The sequence below is a fragment of the Melanerpes formicivorus genome, unplaced genomic scaffold (genome assembly GCF_026170545.1).
Source record: "Melanerpes formicivorus ecotype bairdi unplaced genomic scaffold, bMelFor1.0.p_v2 SCAF_22, whole genome shotgun sequence".
Taxonomy (NCBI): Eukaryota; Metazoa; Chordata; class Aves; order Piciformes; family Picidae; genus Melanerpes; species Melanerpes formicivorus.
In genome coordinates this window covers 6,657,189-6,678,476 of record NW_027142374.1, presented here as the reverse complement: position 1 = coordinate 6,678,476, position 21,288 = coordinate 6,657,189, and the positions used below count along the sequence as shown (strand labels likewise).

Here is a 21,288-nt window from a genome sequence, read left to right as displayed (position 1 = left end):
ATCACTCGCCCATTTCAGCACTTTGCAGAAATAAACTCCACACTGTTGAAAACTTCAATGGCAGCTTGTTCTAAATTTCAAGTCATCTCACCCCTGCTAACAGACCAGGGAATGTCTACTTCTGCCTCCAAATGCTTCACGCTGTACTTCACTATCTCCAAGATCATTCCTTGCTCCATCACATTTAGCATCTCTTTCTCGCTCCCCTCCATCTCACTTGGGTGCTAAAATCCAGTATATATAAAAGCTCCTAAATCTCTATAGGAGTAGACAAGTATCAACATTTTACAGATGGGTGGTATTGTCCAAACAGGCAATTCAGGCAAAGGATTTTAAAAAGAATCTGGCAGTTCTAATTCAAATGCAACATTGACATTTGGTTACAGTGATGTGTGGCTTATAGCTCTCATTCAAATGGCAATATCCTTTTTATGAAGACTGTGGTGCATATAAGGCAAGGCAACTCTGATTAGTAGGAAGTCAAAACAGAAGGTGGGGGGGAAATAAAGCTGAAAACTTACATTACAGGATGCAACAACTGAAATAAGCACACCCCCCTCAGGCCCTGCGCCAGACTGGCTGCCAAACCTTAGCCTAAGAAACTCCACCCTCTTCTGCAGTCTGGAAACTCCTGACATTTACAGGGACTAGTAACTCAGATTAAGCAGGAATAAAAGAAATACTTGACAAATTATCCATGTATCTTGGTCACTGGAAGTCACTAACTTAAGCTGACATTTACAGGCCCTTCTGAATGGTGCCCTGAGCGATGAACAGTTTGCTTGCCTGTCTTCTGGAAAGTCACCAAACAGCTTGAAGTTTTGAGAAGTCCCTACAATTTAATTCTAAAGAGGCAACAAAGGCTTTATAATCTTAAGTATTTCATTAAAAAGTCATTTAGCAAACCTGCAAAAGTGATTCTTTACCCCTTCTGCTTCCCCTTACTCCCCCTCACCTCTAGGAAAAAGCACAGTTAATTCCTGCTGCCTCACTGAGACGCTTCCATATTTATCTACAACAGGAAGGGTGGCACTTCCTGTACACCCGGGGATTCGAGCAAAGGTTGGATGCTAATGACCACAAGCCCTCATGCAGGGCATTTTACTCCAGATCAGCATATCTGTGGGTTTTAAGCTATCATGCAAGCCCAGAGTTACTTACTTATTTTACTATTCCACCTAGGCAGAAATACTCTGCAACAGCACTGAACCCAATTCTTCTACTGAAACAAGAGAGGTCTTTTGAAAAGAAAACACACTATTATTATTATCCCTAAAGGCTTCAGCTTCACTGTGAGGGACCAACACTGGTTCCTTCACAGAGGCTGAGCCTAGACAAGTGCTGTGTGTGCTGGTCTGGATGATTACAGCACCTCTACACAGGTTGGCTCCAAGTATGTGAAGAGTTCCTGGGAAGCCCCAAGGATGTCCTGTGTACTTAAAGTTAGTTACACAGCAGATTTTAGCATAAGGTGCTGAAAATTGAATAAAAGCCAGAGCTCCAATACACCGCAGGATCAAATGACAGAAGACTTTTAGAGCCAAAGAGAATCATGTCACATTTAAATTACCCTATAACCTAATGCTCCCTGTCCCCCTGAGCAACAAAGGTGCAAGTCAGCCCTGCCAAGAGATGCTGCAATTAGTGAAATCAACTGACTTGTCAGCTGTGTGCAAGGCTGAGCATGGCCAGAGAGGTTTAAGCATTTATCTGACTCTGCTCTTCTTTTTTTGGTTCTGTAATTTGCATTGCACAGAACCTGGTTTGCCCAGTGATGGACCACAGCCCGGTGACACTAAGGGCTGTACAAATGAAAGCTCACTGCCCTGAAAGCCCACAGCCTGAATCTGGGGCTGGAGGCAACAGGTGGAAACACGCATGTAGAATAGGCCAAGCCAAGCAGTCTGGGTTAGTGTGAACAGCAGTAGGCTCTGCTCCCAGCCCCTGCCAACTATGTTGTGAGCATCACACCAAGGAATGCTTCAAAGTTGCCTTGACAGTGCCTGCAGTGAAGGTGAGGACAGTGTGAGAGAAAGCAGAGAAGTGCTTGTTTGGGGTGGGGAGGAAGGAGTGGTTGGAAATTGAGAAGGACAAAGATATCCTCTCAGCAACAAGGGGAGAAGGGAAACAGAGTTGGGCAAACCATGGGCTCAATGACCTTAAAAGTCTTTTCCAAACTAAACTATTCTAAGATTAGTATGGAAGAGCAACTGTCTGAATTTGATGTGGTTGAGAAATGAGAGTGAAGTGGAGCACTAGCAAAAAAGGCTAATAAGGTATGATGGCAGGTAACTCTAAGACATCCTGAAAGAGCTGAGCAGGTTAAAAGAAGGGTTCTGCAAGGGGCAAAAATTAAGAACAGAGAAAGAAACACAGGAAGGTTCAGGGGAAGGGCTACTGAGGTAGTTACAGATCTTAGAAAAGAGCAGGCTAGAATTAATGAGGCAGCTACACTGGTACCTGGAAAAAGAGGAAGGCAAGCAAGACAAGAGAGGAGGATGTTCAATTTGTATTTGGTCACTTCTGTCTTAGCACAGTGGGATTCTGAATGGAGAGAGAAGCAGAAGTAGGCAAGGGGAGGGTTTGAGGAATGTCTCTGAAGACAGCAAAATGCAGGTGGATATGGGCACAGTGCTCAACTTCAGGTGATGGTGAGTGCTGGCAGGCAGGAAGAATGCAGAATTGAAGGAGAGAACAAATCTGCAGTGGAGGAAGTGTGCTTGGTCATGAGACTTCCTCCAGAGGCTCTCCATGGAGGAAGAGTAGGAGTAAAGGAAGCAGAGGCTGTGAGTGGGAAATGAAGCCTTTAAGAGGAAAGGAGTAGGCGGGAGGAAAGAGGACAGGCACTGTGACGCAGAATGGCAGCGAGGTGAGAACCATGTGTGAGTGGCAGGGACAAGACTACAAAAGAAACTCCTGTGAACACTGCCCAGCTAAGCAGCTCAAATGTATTACCCTCTCCTGGGAGGAAAGGGAGAGAAAACAACCAAGGTCATGCCCAGCTTATTATAAATGCTGGGCACACATGGTGATCTGCACCATGCAGCGCGATAACCTGTTGTAAGCAGAACACCTGGCAAGAGGACAAGCTGCATTCATTGGATATTAGTTAAAAGTCGATCCAGATCTGAACTACTGCCAAGTTCAGGAGGTTGCCAGGGCTGGGAGTTCAGTTCCAGCCCACTTCTATCAGTGGAAACAAAAAGAAAACGAAACATGGCTGCTCAGACGAAAGCACTTCCAAGGAAATACAGATTTGTGGCTTATCTGTGCACAGTTCAGTGGTTTAGCAAACCAACACAAAGCTAAGCTGATAGAAACAGCTCTGAAGCCAGCAGATTACCTTACAATTTGCACAACACAAGCTCATTCTCACAGCCACTTTTACTGGAATCCAAAGTACCCTAATTTCTCACTCCCAGCATCCTTACCTCCTCCTCCAGTTTCACCACCTTGGCCTGAGCGTTGTTCAAGGCCTGGTCTCGGATCTCGATGTGTCTCCGTTGGTCCTCGTTGGTGGAGCGCGCAGCAGCCAGTTCTATTTCCAGTTTCTCTTTCTCCCGCTGTGTCTCTTTGTCTATCAAAACAAGTGAGAATCATCAACGGCCAGTACGTGTCTCTACTCCAGCTTTCAGGAGTCTTTCACTGCAGAGGTGAAGGAAAGATTGTACTGGAGCTTCTCACAAAAGAGAATGCAAATCTCATGCTAAGGGTAAAAATAAGTACATGGCTTTCAAGGAAGAGGACTTGTAACCCTGAAAAACAAGCATGGCACCTCCAACTAACAATGTGCCACAGCACTAGTGAGAAGGAATAGAAGGTGCATCACTCACACAGTTAGGTAATTTGCTCTGATTATGCAGATAGTTAGTGAAACCTGGCACTTCTTTACCTCTGAGCTTCCAGCAGTAGAAAACAAACTAGGTAATTTAAATATCCAGGGCTGGGGAGAGGAGATAGCAGACTTCTGTGCCTGAAAAACTTGTGCTCCTTTTTTTCCCACTGAACCAAGAAACAAGAAGGCTGTTCTGCCTGGGGCAGCTGTCCTCATTCTCAAAGTAACACCCAGTTGTCCCACTTTACTGGCAGCACCTTCAGAGGAGTCAGAAAATAAATGAGCAATGAGAACTCCTCAGTCTTTTTCTACTGCCCTTAAAACTGACTCCCTCGGCCACAATTGAGGCACATACATCTGTCACTGCTCAAAGCAGGCCTGCAGCTCAAGAAAGCCTTTTGCCCAGCACTGTCAGTTCATATCGATGCTCTAAAGTCACCCCCAAAGACAGCAGCCAGTCCTTTCCTGATGCTCTCCAGAAAGAGTTGAGGCTAGTGGGAGCAGCTATGTTGTGTGTTTGAGGAACAGGGCAACTGCCTTCATGGAAAAACATAAATAGGATAAAGTAATTGGGGACTGGAGACTATCACACAGGGGTGTAAAGCAAAGCCACAACACAGAGCTGACGTCCTCCGTGTATGCTGTCACTCCCAGCTCAAGCCAACCAGCTACAATGATAACATTAACACACTTACTGGGTACAAAACCACAGAATACTCCCTGCAGTGATCTACACCCAGCACTGATGACACCAGAGAAACTGCATTCCAGAAAGCAATATCCCACGACAAAGGAATGAGGACAAGGAGTGGAAGGCTTGAAAAACAGGAACGAGATCCTGGGTGTTAGGACAGACTGCATATGAAGCACACAGGCCCGTTTGTGCAAGCATGTGCATAACTATATTTACAGGGCCACAATTATTCCCTTTCTTCTGCCAGCAGAGAGCCAGGAGCAAAGCTTTAGCAACAGAGTAGCTAAAGATTCCCTCTGCTAGGGAATCAACACAGCCCACACACAGGTTGCAAAACAAACCTGTCCACCAACAGAACTCTGCAGAGCAAACTGGCTGCAGCTCAGAGCTAGCCTGTGATATAAGACACAAGGACAAAAGCTAATGTCACTTTCTGCCTATCTTTCCCCATCTCTCCCATCCCATTATTTCTCCTCCACCCAAGAAATGAGCTGCTGAGAGCATCTACACACTAAAATGTATTACAGAAAATGGGCAGAGATGAGATGGGGTGGCATTATGCCAGCAGGTATCAGTCACTGCTGGCAGTCCATTTTCTTAATCTCTAAGTGCCAACAGCAAGGCTTTTGAGGGTTTTGTCCCAGATTTTCCCCACAGGAGTACTGCTTCACTTGACAAGTGCCTCCAGCACCCCTAGAAATGCTGGGACTGATGACATGTAGCACTATGGTTTCCATATCCATCCAAAAGGAGAAACTGAATGTGAGGCTTCATAGCTTTGACCTCCACACCTATGAACCTCAAAGTCCATCCAGCTTGGATGTGAGACTAAACTCACAGACTTTGCACTACCACAGGGAGTTTTGAATTCATATTCTGTCAGCCATCTGCTTACAATGTAAGCCACAAGGAATATGGTAAAGACAACACAAGAGAGACAGCAGCATTTGTCAGGGTAGAAGCAGTGTGTGTTACACCACTGAAAATGCAATTTTATTGCATTATCTTTTTATATATGTACACTATGAGATGAGAGAAAAGCTGGCTTTTAGTTTGCCTTGTGATAAATCCACTGTTGTGGACAGAAGTAACGACCCTTACCCAGCTCAGCACACTGTAGGCTGTGTTCATTCCCTTTATTTCTGTTGAACTAGATAGGGTAGTGGCAAATTAAAGAGGAAAGAGATAGAAGACCTACCAACTTCCAGTCCTACTGGCCTTAACTCATTCTAGGACTGTTGTCAGTCTGGACAGGTTTAAATCCAAAGCTATCAGGGGACAAAACAGGTGGACAAAATACCCTGCAGGTTATGGGTTAAATACACAGTTTAACTGCAAACTCCACTGGCTCCAAAGTTCCTAATAAACGCCATCAGAAAAACACTACACCCTTCAATCCCTCCTCCTTTCTCCACAGGCACTTTTGGACTGTCACTGCCCTGACTTCTGTCCCAGCAGAAACCTGACAAATCTGAACTATGGTAACCTGCTGCAGTGTTATCCTTCCCAGGATGACTGGAGCGTTTCTACTGACCCATCATGACTACATAACTCACTCTGTGCGAAGAGCTGAGAGATGGTTTTGCGATTGTCTTCAGAGCCTTCAAATTCCTTCTCAGCAAGCTGCTTGTTGGCTGTCTCCATACGTTCTGTAACATATTTCAGCAAAAGGAACTTATAATAATAATTATGAACTTTCAAGCATTAAGTGGCATTTGCTCAAGACATTTCTAATGCAAGCAAAGGGAATGGATCCCCCAATTCCACACAGCAGAAAGTAAAATGCCTGTCAGAAGCTGGCACGCACTTTTGAAATGCTTCTAGTTATGTCCTTGAGAAAAATATTCTCAATGTGACAAAACAGGTTAAATAGAGTTCCAAAGAAATTACTTTAAACCATTCTAACACATAAGTAGTTTATTTTTTTCCATTTTTATAAATCCTGAGATGCCTTATTTTTACCATCCAGATAATTAAAAAGATCCCCTTATAATTCTCAACTAAATCTTAATAGTGAAAAGATTAAATCACTGTTGTCTGATTACCTGACTTTAGGGAAAAGTGTAAAACCCTGAAGTACAGCTTAACAGTTCTGCTGCTGCATCTGCTAGGAATTTACATGTCTATGAAAATAAGAATGAAACGTTTCTGCTGTGCTTTATTACGAGTAACATTTAATGCAGGCCTTTGTGTACTGTCGTCCTCAACAACACTGGGCACCATATAGCCTTCCTTCTTGGAGACAAAACAATTCTGGGAGCACAGCCTTAGTAAAAGACATGGGGCAGTGAGAGCAGATGACAGAGAAGCACAGAGCTGCTGAATCGTTGGAAAAGACCTTTAAGACCATTGAGCCTGACCATTATCTAACTCTACCAAGTCTGGTGCTAAACCATGTCTCTCAGGACACCACATCTCTGCACACCTCCAGGGATGGGGATTCAGCCACCTCCATGGGGAGCCTGTTGCTCTTCTTTTAGTGAAGAAGTTTCTTCTAAAATCCAACCCAAACCTACTCTGGCACAAGTTTAGGTTATTTCCTCTCATCCTACCACTTGTTACTACAGAGAAGAGACTGATCCATACCTAGCTCCAACCTCCTTTCAAGGAGGCACAGAGAGCCAGGTGGTCTCCCCCTCAGCATCCTTTCCTCCAGGCTGAACAGGCCCAGTTCCCTGAGCCACTCCTGTACATGCAGGACAGTCAGAAGTCTTTCATTAAAAAAAACTAAGTTTACAGTTTAAAGATTGATTGTGCACCTTTAAACATCTCCAACTGCAGATGTTTTTTGCCTCTCAAACTAATGCATAAACTTTTACCTCTGTTAAGGTCAAATACCATTCAACATCACTCTTCACTGCCAGCCGTCACATTGCCTCAGCCTCTTAGCAAGAGCCAGACACTAATAACATCTCACTCTGGAAAAGGAAGGGAGATCCAAAAAACCAGATGCCTAAACTGATAAGGACTGACAAGACCTTCAGGAAGAACAGACATTCTGCAGTTTGTGTGTCAGTGCAAAAGGGTCACTGGACAGGAAATGAAGTGAACGTGCCTGGTGCGGTATTAGGCAGTCAGCAAAAAGTCTTTCCATTTGTGTAAACTCAACAAATTGTACAAATTGTCTCTGGGATATAAGACAAGGGAGAATTCCAGACTTGCATCTGGTTTATGGTATTTGGCTTGTCAGATGTTTCTTCTCAATGAGAAACAGGCTGGAAATGTGAGACAATAGCACTCTCCTAAACCTGTCTTTTCCATACTGCCAGCAAGAGCTTAAAATCTGAGACTACTGAATACACCAGAGTATCCTGCCATCTTCTGCTCATGTCAGCTGGCACAGTGAATTCTGCAGCAAAACACTGACCTGCCAAGAACATACAACAATTTAAAATAATTAAAAAAAAACAAAACACTAAAATAAGGAAATTTTACTTCATTCACCTCGTAGATCCCTGTTGAAATCATGAAGTCTACGAATTTCTCCTTCCAGCTTGTTTCTCATGGCCTTTTCCAGGGCATCCCGCTTAGAGGATGATTTCTCCAGGTTTTTGTATGCCTCTGAAACTTGCTGAATTTCTGTTTCCAGCTGCAGTGGAAGTGAAAACAAACACTATTTTATCACTAATAATTATTTTAATTCGGTTTCAGAAGGGAGATTGCTTTCTCCCAAGTTTTCTTCATTGAAAGAAACCTACACCTATACATTAAGTGAAACAACCATCTCAGGTTTGTGATGGATTCGTCTGTATAAAGAATACTAATGGCTGAAGCACAGATCCAGGTTCTCTTTCCAGGCTCTAACAATTTCTCATATATGAAAGAAAATGAAAAAGTGCAAATGTAGTCTGTTTTTTAATAAGACCAGGGCAGTTTGGCCACTACTGTTTGTTTGGGGGGAAAAAAATGTAAATAGCTAATGTGATATCAAATTGATTAAGTAAAATAAAACAGAAAGGCAGTTAGAAAAAATGCTAGTGGTGCATCCTGTCTTACTGATGAGCTTGCAGATCTGTAATTGTTGTGGCCCCAAATTCACAACAAAACCTCCTGACGTTCTGTGTTTACACTTCTACAACTTAGAAGCTGTGCTTTTTCAAGTTCCATTTACTAAATGGAAAGAAGGAACATTTGCAGCAATGTATGTTAAATCCTTCCTTTAGCCTCCAGTGTAAAGATGCTCTGGCCACACAGAGGACAAGTTCACTTGTAGCCCTCTACACTAGTGGCATGTAGTATGGATCCACAGAACAGCATTGTCTATAGTGAAAGATCAACAGGAGGGTGGAGGGAAGTACATTTTTATCCTTCTTTCATTCTCAGGAAGCTGTCAAACATTTCTTTAAAGCATTTCCTGGCCAGAAATCTTAAAAACAAAGCAAAACAAAACCCCACAAAGCTAACATATGTCCCTGGAAAGAAGTAACACAGGGAATGATGCGTGTGGAAAGCCACACTGGTCACCTGGACTCAAAAAAGCATTTTAAGCAGCCACACATTTTTCTGGCCCTGGAGAATGCTCAGTACAAAATGCACAGCAAGGCTCACAAAGTCCTAAACTGCAAGTAGCATCAGCCTTTTCACAGCTGCAAGGCAACAGCAAAGCTGACCTGCTGCACAGCTTTAAGCCACTGGTCAGCAAGATGTTACTCCTATGAGGCTGGAGTGCAAATACCTCTACACATGCATCCTAATGATGGGTCTCAACAGAACACTTTTGGTTTAATGTTTTAACATCACTTACTCTACTTATTTCAAAGCCAAAGGTGGCAAATAGCTTGGTCCAAAACAAGCTATGAAGTTTTCATGGAGGCTATCTGGTATTGAGAGTGACAGAAGTGTTAGTTTCAGTCCTATGGCCTAAACATCTGATGTAGCCATAACAGCCATACTCGCCCTGCACACTGTTCTGCCAGACAGTTCCCTAACAATGTCCCCTGTTGCCTCCTTCAGTGACTATGATCTTGTGTCATTCCAAATAGACCCTTCCTGCTATCCTGGACATAAGAACACTAGCTTTAATTTAACTAAGCAAGCCAAGAAGTCAGCCTCTTCTAGACAGCTGATGAGGATGCTCTTTTGAGCACGGTCAATAAGCTGTCAGAATAAAACTGAAGGCTTTGATTCTATCTTCTGACAAAGTCAAATTGCTGCCCAGAGGGACAGGCTACAGACTAAACAATCTGCATATAAAAGACTCTGAAGTAGATGATCAGTCCCTTAGGCAAGGAATTTAACAGTTGCAGATTGGATGATTCAATTATGGACAATACTAAGACACAGGAGAGTGCCTGACATCCAACCCCACCCACCTTCTGCAGCCGGGCCACTTTCTCATAGCAACCATCCAGTTCCTGCCGTAAAGACCGATTCTCTTCTGACAGGATTTCCACCATCTGCTGGGCTCTGGAAACTATGGCAAAAGGATCTACTGGCATCTGCTGATATGGAGAAGGTATCTGCTGAGCCCGGGACATTACTGAATAGGAATCGCCTTGCTGCTGCTGTGGGCCTAGGAAGGGCTGGCATAGTCGGTACAAATCTCCCTGATGGACTTGGTTGGACAAGAATGGCTGCTGGGTCCGTGGCAGAAGGCCAGGATCTCCCTGGCTTGGAGTCAGAGGTTGCTGGTGCTGGGAAGGGGACAGCCTGGATGGTGGTGGAGACTGAAGCAAAGTCAAAGATCCCAGGGATGTCAAGGAAGAAGTTGGGCTGTGGTGGTGAGGTGGTCTTTGTTGTAACTGCAGCTGCACATCTGGGTTCTGCCTGGAAAACAGAGTGCAGAAGCTTCAAAGTCATGCAGCAGACAGTGCACAAATCAAGTTACAAGGCATAAGATGACCTGTGTAGCTCCTATGCACACATCTTTGCACACAAAAGACTTATATATGAAGTTTTCCTCATTTTTGTAAGTTTCTTTAAAAACAAACAAAAAAATACACAAAAAACCCCAAAGCAGCTTCAAATTCACACAATTCTCAGAAAATAAGTACACAAAGATCTTTCTTCTTGAGTTTATTTTGCACAGAAATAGCAAGAGAAACTCCATCAACAACTACTGCCCAAAGTTCTTTTTAGAACTTTTCTCCACACTTTGTGGATAAAATGGCTAAACTGAGCAGTTAGGAATGAGCATTTTTTTTTGTTATGTTCTGAAATGTGCAACCTCCCAGAGAGGAAACAAAAGGATTTCAGCTTTGTGGAATATCAACCAAGAAGCTGAAGCCTGGTCAAATGAGACACTTAAAAGGATCTGAAAACAAACCTAAGAATGAGAAGCAGCCTTTTGATTCAGAACCACCCTCAATCCTGTGCAGAAGGTATGTTTACTGCTCCTAACAATAACCTCTACGGGATATAAAAGACAGACCTAGTAATCTATAACACGCTTGAGGCTACCACAGAACTAACTCCAAGCTACACCAGCTCACATTTCCCAGGCACTGGAGATCCCCAGCTCAATTTCTGATGCATTAGCCAAGTAGGAAATCTCTCTTAAAAGACTGTGTGGATTTATTGTTCTTGGATGACCTCAGGAGGCACAGTTTGCTTCCTCCTCCAAAGACATCCAACCTTTAACTTCTCTACATGTTCTTTATTCTAACAACTGAAGTCACTCTCCATACTGTAGCCAGTATCTTCTTAAACACAGAGCACAGCCTGGTGCAGACCCAGTTTGGCAGCTCAGTATGTTCTGAAACACTCCTGTTGTGATAAAATTTCCCAGCCTTTGGGATACAGTTCAGCCCTGCAGTTGGAAAAACACATGCTGTTGTTACACCTGGCCAGAAAAGCTTCTGTCACCATGGCTTCTACAGAATACCTGGATGTCTGCCTTCACAGAAAGGGCCCTACACACTGGCTTTGCAGAGTGCAGCAGGGATACTGGGTGTAGAAGACAGCCCACAGCATAGTTCTCCCACCACACCAGGAGCATTAGTGGCATGTCAACTGACAGCAGCAAGCATGAAGCTGAACTGGGAAATAAAGGGTTACACAATGGCCTTCTCAGCTGCTGTGCAAACACTCAGCATCATCCTTCCTGTTCTCTGCAGAAAGAACGCATCCACTCTTCACAGAGTCCAAAGAGGAAACGTCTGCATTACTCACATCTGGTTGGCAGCACATGTAGGACCTCATACTAAATTCTCAGCCCGGGGTTTGCTGTTTCAAGCTCATGCATCTTACATCTCATTTTCCTCGCTTTCCCACAGAAAAGGTGCAGAGCAACTGCCAAGCTGATGCTCAAATTCCTAACGGGGACACAAATCTGGCCATTATTCTTTGGGGAAGAACAAATAATTACTGCTCTAGTCACAGTTTCTCTCTCTCTCACACTTGGGTGACTGTGATCCCTGCCAGTAACATCATTTCAGGAGCTGTGTTACCCCCCAGAAATGCTCATCTGCAGTGTGAGGATCTCAGGGGTCGTGCAGAAGAGAGATGTGTAATTAATTTCCTCAGGAATGCTCAGTTTAGTGGAAGCAATTTGGTTCTTCCCCTCCTGGGAGGTCAGCTCCACCACCATTCCATTTATTTCATTACCTTTAGTTGCCAATTCTCACAATGAAAAATGAGGCAAATCACATGCCATGCTCAAGGTTACCTGGTTTGTCACAGGTGGTTTCCAGCTCCTTTCCCGGTTCATCCAGTTATGTGCAGAGTTAAAACTTTTCATCTTCAGAAACCACTCATCAGCTTGAGCTGATTCTCTACCTAATACCCCACTCCTCTACTTTGATTTTACAATCAATTAGGGAATAACCTTGCTGTGACATTTAAACTGTGGTGACCTGCAGAAGTTTGATCAAGAAATACATTGCTCTATCTGCCTCATGGATGCAAAAAAACCACCTTTCCAATTTGGAACCTACAAAATACTCTCTTCCAGTCTGAAAACTCCGGGAGACTGAGTTTGCTGATCTCAGTGTGTTAATAATATAAGGCTAATGAGAACTATTTAGGTGCCAATTTGAGCTACTTGACTAAAAGCATCTCATCACTCTGCCAGCAGAGAAACACGGGCAGAACCTCATCATTTCTGCAGGACCTGAGCCCTAATGAACATGCGGATGGCCAAAGGAAAACAGCAGCAGCAGCTACATTCTGAAGGGACAGTCCAGGCCTGGTAACCACTTTTTTGTTTTTTTTAAAAACCTACTGTAAGGAACAACTGTAGGAAATCATGGCTGGGTATTTCTAAACAAAATACATTTCCAAGATTTCCAACATCTTGGCGCTGGCATCCGAAGCCTCTTGTCATCTTGAAATGATACCAACCTCGTGGGTTCGAACCGAAACACGAGAGCTGGGAGCCTCTAGTTCTGTTGTAATACCAACAGCGTTAGATCTTCCAAAATGTCACAAAGGGGTTCATATTCCCAGCAAAACAAGTTAACACAATTGGGATAATGCATCCTATTATATATTAAAAAAAAAAAAGGCACAACCCCATGATTTTAAATCCTTGTAACTTCACGGGCACAACCACACCTTTTAAGATCTAATATGCAAGCTTCTACCTACACATTTAAAGAACTTTTCAGCATCCCCACTACTTTGCCCTACGAAATATTTATATGTATTGTGGGGGTTTAAAATACCTGGCTCCGAGATCTCATTATTTAACATGAGAACTGTGGAAATTATTTCTCTGGTAAACCAATTTGGGACTGAGAGATTCAGAAATAAACGTGCACAACTGAGCTTCTAGATTTGCTTTGTTTGGAAAAGGTCTTTAAGATCATTGACTCCAATTATTATCTAACTCCACCAAGTCTGGTGCTAACCCATGTCCCTCAGCACTACATCCCTGCATCTATTAAACACCTCCAGGGATGGGGAATTCGACCACTTCCCCAGGGAGCCTGTTTCAGTGTTTCACCCTTTCAGTGAAAAAATTTCTTCTAATATTAAACCTAAATCTCACCTGGGTGCAACGTGAGGCCATTTCCTCTCATCCTATTGCTTATTACTAGAGAGACCAACACCCACCTCACTCCAACCACCTTTCAGGTAGAAGAAGGTCTTGCTAGAGCCTCCTTTTCTCCAGACTAAACAATTTCAGCTCCCTTTTCTCCAGACTAAACAATTTCAGCTCCCTCAGGCACTCCTCACAAGACTTGTTTTCTAGACCCTTTGCCAGCTTCTTTGCCCTTCTCTGGACTCATCCAGCATCAAAATGTCCTTCTTGTAGCAAAGGCCCCAAAATTGAACCCCGCACTGAAGATGTGATCTCAACAGTGCCAAGTACAGAGAGACAATCAACACTTCCATCGTCCTGCTTGACTACTGATCCAGGCCAGGATGCTGTTGGCCCTCCTGGCCTGTATCAAGATTTTTCGAAACATTTAATCCAGACTGCAAGTTTTTAAGGTATACATCACTACTGGGGTCACCTAATAGAATTGCTGATAGAATAGTAGTAAAAACTTCCCTCCATGAGAGATCAGTCCCTGAGTAACCCTGCAGCAATAATCAAAATTACATCCCAACTAACCACTTCATGTAAAAATGCAGCAACAAGACTCTCCAAATACATGGAAAACAGAATTACACAATCTCCTTCCGTTTGCTGCAGTCATAAAAGAGCTGAAAACCCCACATGAAGGAAAAAAGCTCAGAGCAATAATTTCCACAAGCAAGTCTGAAAGCACAGCTTTAAAAGCACAACTTCTTTTTGGAGACTGTATCATGCACAGATCTCTGCTTCCCTGCTGCATATCGGACAAATGCACCATGCGGGCCAAATACAAACCTGGATTTATGGTCTTGCAACCACAAGGGTCACACTGGCTTTTAAGTCATGAAGACAGAGATTTGGAGTAAGAGCAGCTCTGCAAGCAAACCTCACCATCAGGAGTCTGCCAGGATTGCAAACATCAAGTCACGCAGAAGATTGGCGGGCAGAGCAACAAAGTGAGTGGGGCAGAAGAATGATGAGATCAGGAAAGGTCTCTGGCTCGTTAAAATTTTTTCTGCCTTCCCAGCATCTCCTGCCTGTTTCATGCTCAAGAAACTACAGTTCCCCTCTCCTCCCCAGCTCTCCTGCACAAACCAGGAAACGCTGACTGCAGGAGGGAGCAGACTCCACTTGATTAGACCGCTGAAATCAAACCCATGCATTTTTGTTCTGCTCCCTAGTCATACCTGATTATCCCCCACTTTGATGCTGCTCAGGGGAACGTAGTGCACAGAAGTGATTTACTAATTATGGGACAAGTTCTGCAGAACTCCTTCTCCGAAAGTTTCTGTGAAGTCAATGGGATTAATCACCACAGCAGGAGCTCAGCCATTTGGGCTCCCGGCAGAGGATGGCGCTTGAATCGGAGAGACAGCGAGCTTCCTCTGCACCCAAAACTACATCAACAGGAGTCCTTTCTCCTCATCTCTCATTGTTCTGCCACAGGAGAGCTTCCAAACCCACGGGACACTGAGCCCAAGGCATTTCTCTTCTCCTCTTAGACCTGAAGGTTTGTTTTCATTGCCGATGCTAAAGTGCAGTTACTAGGGAAGAGAACAGGATTTTGGGGCTTCACTTGCTGCCAGTCCCACTCTGAACCTTCTTTATATTTCCAAATAACAGCTCAGATGCCTCGGGCATGCACAGTATTTACATTAAACCAACATCATTAGGAACATACATGTGTTCCCAAACTTACACCGCCCAAGAGCAGGTGAGGCAAACTGTTTGCAGACTGGTTTAAACTTACCACACAGCCCCATTCCTTTCCCAGACTGGGGAGGGTGAAGCATGAGAATGCTGTGAATTCCCCAATGTTTATCTTGCTCAACGAGTTTTATTTAACCGCATCGTTAGGTCACCCTCAAATTCCCCTGAACAATGAGGGGAAAAACCCGCAGAAAAGGGTGTGGCTTCACCAGCAGAAAGAAGGGGCTTTGTTTCCTTGACGCACAGTTCAAAAAATGCACACATTTACCAATCCAAATTAACCCAGAGGAACGCAGAGCTGCGGCACAGGAAAGCTGGAGGCTCTGCAAACACTTTATCACTCCAGCCAGGCTGCAAAGACACTCGTTAGCACTGCCTGGTGCGAGGCAAACACGCTCCCCGAAGTTGTCTTTAAAATCCTCACACCATTACCCAGCTGCACCTTTAGTAACACAGAAGGTTTCTTGTCTAAATGACAGTTTCTCTTAAAGTGTGTGGGAGAGGGTGGGGAATAGAGGACTTGCTCCCTTCCCTTGCTACCCTGCTCTGTAATTTATGGATTGGTCTTGCAATTGTTCTACTGCTGCAGCATTTGCTTGCAAAGGAAACTCTTCTCTGTGAAGCTATTTAGGTTAAAAAGTAACCTCATTAGATTCCCAATGCTTTGAAGACAAATTTCAGTTGCTTCCCCTACTGGAAACCTTGCCAGCTGAACCTTTCTCCTCCTCCCCCCTCCCCCCCACCATGTTCTTTCAAAGCAGCCAGGATCCATCCAATACAGACAAAAATCACCCTGTCTAGAGGAGCTGACTGTTGGCGTGTTTTCAAATACCTCTCCTTGAACAGCAAGCATGCTATGTTTCAGACTCACTATATGTAATATTATGAGGATTTCTGATGCTGCAGAACCATCCAGGATCTCTTTCCCTTTCCTGTGTGCATAGAGACTTGAGGCCTTTGATTTTTCAAAATCATTTGCAACGAGCTTCTACAATCATTACCCCCCTAAACCCTTTACTTCCCCTTTTCCTGGCCTCTTTATTATTTATTTAGCCAGATCAAAGGGCCTTTTCATCAGGCTTGTATGCTGCTGAAGTCATTTCAGATCACAAACAATGGTGGACAAACTCTGAAAATAGCTCTCCATAGGACTAGGAAGGTTTTGAGCAGCTTCACATTCCCCTCAGCACAGACTCTAGTCCCAAATCAGACTGGATTTCAGGATCCCCTCAAAACATAACACAGTATGTGCAAGCGCAAATGCACAGAGACCTCAGCATTTCTCCTGTTGCTCCTTTGTATCACCCTTTTAGCTTCAAAATGAGGCCAAAATCATTATACCAAATCCCACCTGGTCTTGGAGAGTGATAGGAAGGAAACAGGTATAGCAAAGCCTGCTCTATTTTTAGCCCACCTGAATAAAACTTCATCTTTACTCACACAGACACCAGAGGTTGGCACAAGCCAAATCAGCTCCTTATCTTAAAGGAAGCCAGAACAGGCTGAGATTTCAAACAATGCAAAGGAAATCAGCAAAACCAAGGCTGGGATGAGATACAAAGCAAGCTCCACTTTCCATTCCTACACTTGGGTCCACTAAAAATAACATCTGAAGAACTCTAAAGAAAACTCAGGTGACTTTTGTTACCTGCACCACAGTTGCTTACATTTCACTTTCTCCTTTCCTACATAGCATCTAGATGCAGTTTAACCCTAAAAGAAATCTTTTGTCTGGGCAAATGTAATTAAAGAGCAGCTTAAGCCTTTCAGTAAGTAACTGCAAGGTTCTCCAATGAATCACACAATAACTCTGGCTTTTGTAACAAACCTTGTGAGACTCTGGAGCTTCAGCATTAAACTTCCCCATGCTGCAAAACCAAGCCGGCTTGTTTTAGTTGGGCTTTTGTTGTTTGTGGTGTGGTTTTGTTGGGCTTTTTTCAGGTCCCTCTAGGTAAGCTACTGAAATAGGATGCAGTCCTTCCAGACACAATCTGTACCTGAACTCAATATGTCACCTCACATAATAAACCATCTTCCATATCATTTATTACAATAAAGATGGGTTCTTTACAAGAAGAAAACCTCACAGGAGTGAGGACATTGGACTGAGTTCTATGCTTGTCTTCCTCATGAAGTTCTAGGATCTTGCTTACCTGACTGACCCATACTCAGGGGGATGCTGATACCTCATCATAGGCCCATCAGATCTTCCCTGCTGGCTCATGCGATGATCACTATAGAAATGTCCCGAGTCCTGAGGTTTGCAGTTCATAGATGGGGTGGACACATTTTTGTAAGGATACTCCGGAGGAGGACCCCGCTGCTCCATTCCTTTCATGTTGGGCTGGGAAGGGGGCTGTACTGAGTTCTTGTAGAACTCATTGGAGCCAGAATTTTTGTAAGGATCACTGGACTGCTGAGGAGAAAGTGGAGAGAGGGGGGAGAGCGGTGCACTCGTGACAGGCGCGTGGGCCTTGACACCACTGGTGGCCAAGGACAGCTGCATCAGCCTCTCACTCAAGGAGCGGACATGCCCTTGCTTGAGGTCCTTAAGTCCTTCATCCTGATGGACCTTCCCTGGGCTCACCCGCTGAACCGTGGGCCGCCCTTCAGTCCTCATTTTTTGGTTAGTGACCCCCGTTACATAAAACGCTGCCCCAACACTAGCATGTGGCTGGCCCCTGAAATACTGTGACTGGACTTTGGCTTCCTCATAGGTCGGGAGATCCTCACTGTTCTGAAGTCGCGGGGAGAGCTGCTTCTCCATGATGCTGTTGTCCACCTGTATCTCCTGGCCCTGGGGCTCCTGACGGGCAGCATGAGTCACAAGCTGGTGGTCCTGGGAGCTCAGCCCTTCGTTCTGAGATGCTGGACTCCCGGTGCTGTTGAAAGGGGGGGCATTTCCTGTGGCTTGCTGGTGTAAGGCAAGAAGGTTACGGTTGTCATTTGGGTTTCCGTATCTGAGCTGCTCCTGCAGCAGGCGTTGTAAAACTGTCGTAGCTGCTTGCTCTTCTGAATTCCTCATCTCAAACTGTGGTGCCTTTTGGGTGGAATGTAAAAGCTGCCCTTGACCTAAGGAAAGGAGACATGGTTATTAGCGCCTGAGTGGATCAAGCAAGAGGCATTTAAGAGCAATGTCTTGAAATACAGGAAAAAAGCAGGTTAGATTACCAAAGGTTCCCATAACAATGAGGGTCATTAAGGCCCTTGACCTAAGAAGGACTTGCATGCCAGGGGGCAATGCCTGGGAAGGTGATGAAAGGTGACTTGCAAGTTTATAGCAAAATCAATCAAATGCAGACTGTGGGGATGCATACCAATCCCTCAGACAGCAAGGCTGCTTTCAGGCAGAAAGGAGACATAACTCACAGAATGCAGGTTAAAATGCCTAAGCCCTGTTTGCTTTACACTAAGGGCTATCAACAGTGAAATACACTTCCCATATTTGCAGGCAGACAAGGATTAAAGGGTGAAATCAGCAATTTGTCAGTTTTAAGAAAAAAAGAGAGAGATAGCAGATGGTTCAAAGGAAGTAAAGATGCCTCTAGGTTAGATTGTTTAAAGCAATTAATGAATACCTTGTTAGCCAGCAGGTTTTTAGAGCTGTGAAATAGCCAGAGTGAGATCAGCACCCGAGTCTCCCTGATGCAGAAAACACTACATACTGGTGAGGACTCTGCAGTTTCCTGCTGTACAAAGGCAACCAAATCCTCACACATCTAAACATCAGCAGCTGAAAGCATGCAAATACAAAAGGAGGAGAAAGCGTTGTCTGATCTAAGGTACAGAAAAAGCCTTGAGTGGCAGGAAAAAACCCACTGTGTATCAGTGGGAAAAACATAAAGAGCCAATGTCAAGCACACCCTAAATACAGATTAAATCAGTGACCAGCAGTGATTACACTTTGCACAATCTCCCAAGGGAGTCAGGAGTTTGTCATGGAAACTCAAGCCCATTGGCCTTGCATGAGCTGAAATACCCCAAATTAACAATACCTTTGAGACATTCAATTAAAAGCAGAGCTATTTTTGAGAAGAAGCTTTAAAGAATCATAGAATTGTTTGGCTTGGAAAAAGACCTCTAAGATCATTGAGTCCAACCATCAACACCACAGCACTATGGCCATTAAACCATGTCCCAAAGTGCCAGGTCCACACATTTCTTGGACACCTCCAGAGATGGTGACTCCATCACCTCCCTGAGCAGCCTGTTCCAATGCCTAACCACTCTTGCGGGGAAGAAATGTTTCCGAATATCCAACCTAAACCTCCCCTGGCACACTTTCAGGCTCCTTCTAGCACCTGATACTAGGGAGAAGAGACTGACCTTACTTGCTGTCCAGGCTGCAGCTCTGGCCTGGCAGTAGACTGCATGTTGGTATTCTAGCATTTTATTTTGAGACCTTTTTTCTGTATTGTCCCTTACTATAAGAGAACTTGCTCCTAACAGTTTGTTCTATGGCAGAACCTTGGATGGACTGCAGGAGTCAAGAGACCTCAAGGGTCTGCTTTGTTTTGTGTCTCCACAACCACCCAGTTTCCTCTCTCAGGCCAGCCCACAGCAATAGTCTACCCCTGTAACAATAGACCTCAAGGCATCAGGCAGGCAGAACCCCTCTGCAAATGTTAATGAAGAGAAAGTTAAAATCCATCTCACTTCAGGCTGTCACATCAAACCAGGAATTCAGGCTCTGTTAACTGGCTTAGAACATGATTCTTCTGAAATGCTATTTGAAGTGACACATACCTATTTCCTTCACTTTGAGTTCCTTGGCAAGAAAGAACAGTACTGCCACATGGGGGGACACACACAGCCTTCCTCCTGCAAGTCCAAGCTCTCCACTCAGAGATGGCTTCAGTCTCCTCCTCTGTAGGCCAGATCACTTGACACTTTCTTCGCTTCCAAAACAATTCTGAGGAAAGCATTGAAAACATCGTTTTAATCAACAGATGAGACCCTTGAAATAATAAACCTTGGCCCATTTTAATTTTTCTTTTGTAGCTTTGTTTTCTCCCACAGCTCATCAATTTGGATCCCTTTAGGATGATCAAACCCCCCTGTTTCTAGCAATCTTCTCCAGCTGCTGCTTTAATCATGACAATTTCTGCTCCAAGATTAAATGATGCCAAGTAATGCTCTGTCCCATCTGTGCCTCCAAGTGAAACAGTGATTAAAACTCGCTAATTCTTTAACTCCATTGTTTTCGTTTTCGCTCAGAATGAAAGCTGCAGCACAGATGATGATACTGTGTGCTCATGGCTCCTTTTCCAGTGGTGCTGAGTTTTTCAAAATACATCAGCAAAAATCCTTCGATGAAAGGTTTTACACTTCATAAACTTCGACAAACTATGCCTCAGAAATGACAGTGAAAATGATCAGTATATGAATATTAGTTTTATTTTACAGGCTGGGAAAGTGAAGGGAAGAAAGGGATACTGACAAAGCATATACCAGAAATATATTGCAGAGCCCAGCTGTAATTCCCAAGACATTCTTTAATTACATTACTTTTCTCCTTTAGAATATGAAGCACTGAAGAAACTTTAACCATTGAGAGGAGAATTGGAGAAATATATTTTAAAACCAGTATTTAGGCACATTATCCAGGAAGCAGTTGTATCTACCAGTGAAATTGTCCTAAAGAAAAAGGCAAGCACCACAAAAGAAGTGGAACGTACTTGTGCACACAGTGCGCTTGTACTTTCAGGGCAGGCAAACAAACCAGAACTAGTGAAATCAGAAATATTCATTGAGATGTATAATTTAACTTAATTTCCTGGAATGCTGCAAAAATTAAAGTGAGCAGATGCAGTGAAGGAATGCAGACATGGATACTTCTGTCTCTGTCTTATTATGGCACACATCCACACCCAACAAAAATTATCTCCGATCTGCAAGTTAAATACTTGAGGTGTCAACAGCAATTTCAAGGCACATGAACAGTATCTCACCAGAGAACAAGGCTGTGTTGTGTGGTGTGGTACTTCAAGATGGTGGTTGTAAAAAACCATCTAATGTCAAATTCTTTACTGGTGACTTAGCTTGAGAGGGATATATTGAAAACAGCTGCCAGAAAATATGCAGTAA

The 21,288-nt window shown here is 44.0% G+C and overlaps 1 protein-coding gene across 4 annotated transcripts in view; it reads right to left on the bottom strand.

Moving 5' to 3' along the window:
* The window catches only part of AMOT (angiomotin), a 70,317-nt gene that overhangs the window by 21,750 nt on the left and 27,279 nt on the right, over positions 1-21,288 (bottom strand). For all 4 annotated transcript variants that reach the window (XM_068151998.1, XM_068151999.1, XM_068151996.1 and 1 more), the window contains 6 exons: positions 19,948-20,113; positions 17,355-18,273; positions 9,842-10,295; positions 7,974-8,118; positions 6,086-6,178; positions 3,432-3,577 (listed from right to left, as the gene is read on the bottom strand). In XM_068151998.1, coding sequence (XP_068008099.1) covers positions 3,432-3,577; positions 6,086-6,178; positions 7,974-8,118; positions 9,842-10,295; positions 17,355-18,226 — 1,710 coding nt within the window. In that variant the 5' untranslated portion in view covers positions 18,227-18,273; positions 19,948-20,113. The remainder of the gene's footprint in view (positions 1-3,431; positions 3,578-6,085; positions 6,179-7,973; positions 8,119-9,841; positions 10,296-17,354; positions 18,274-19,947; positions 20,114-21,288) is intronic.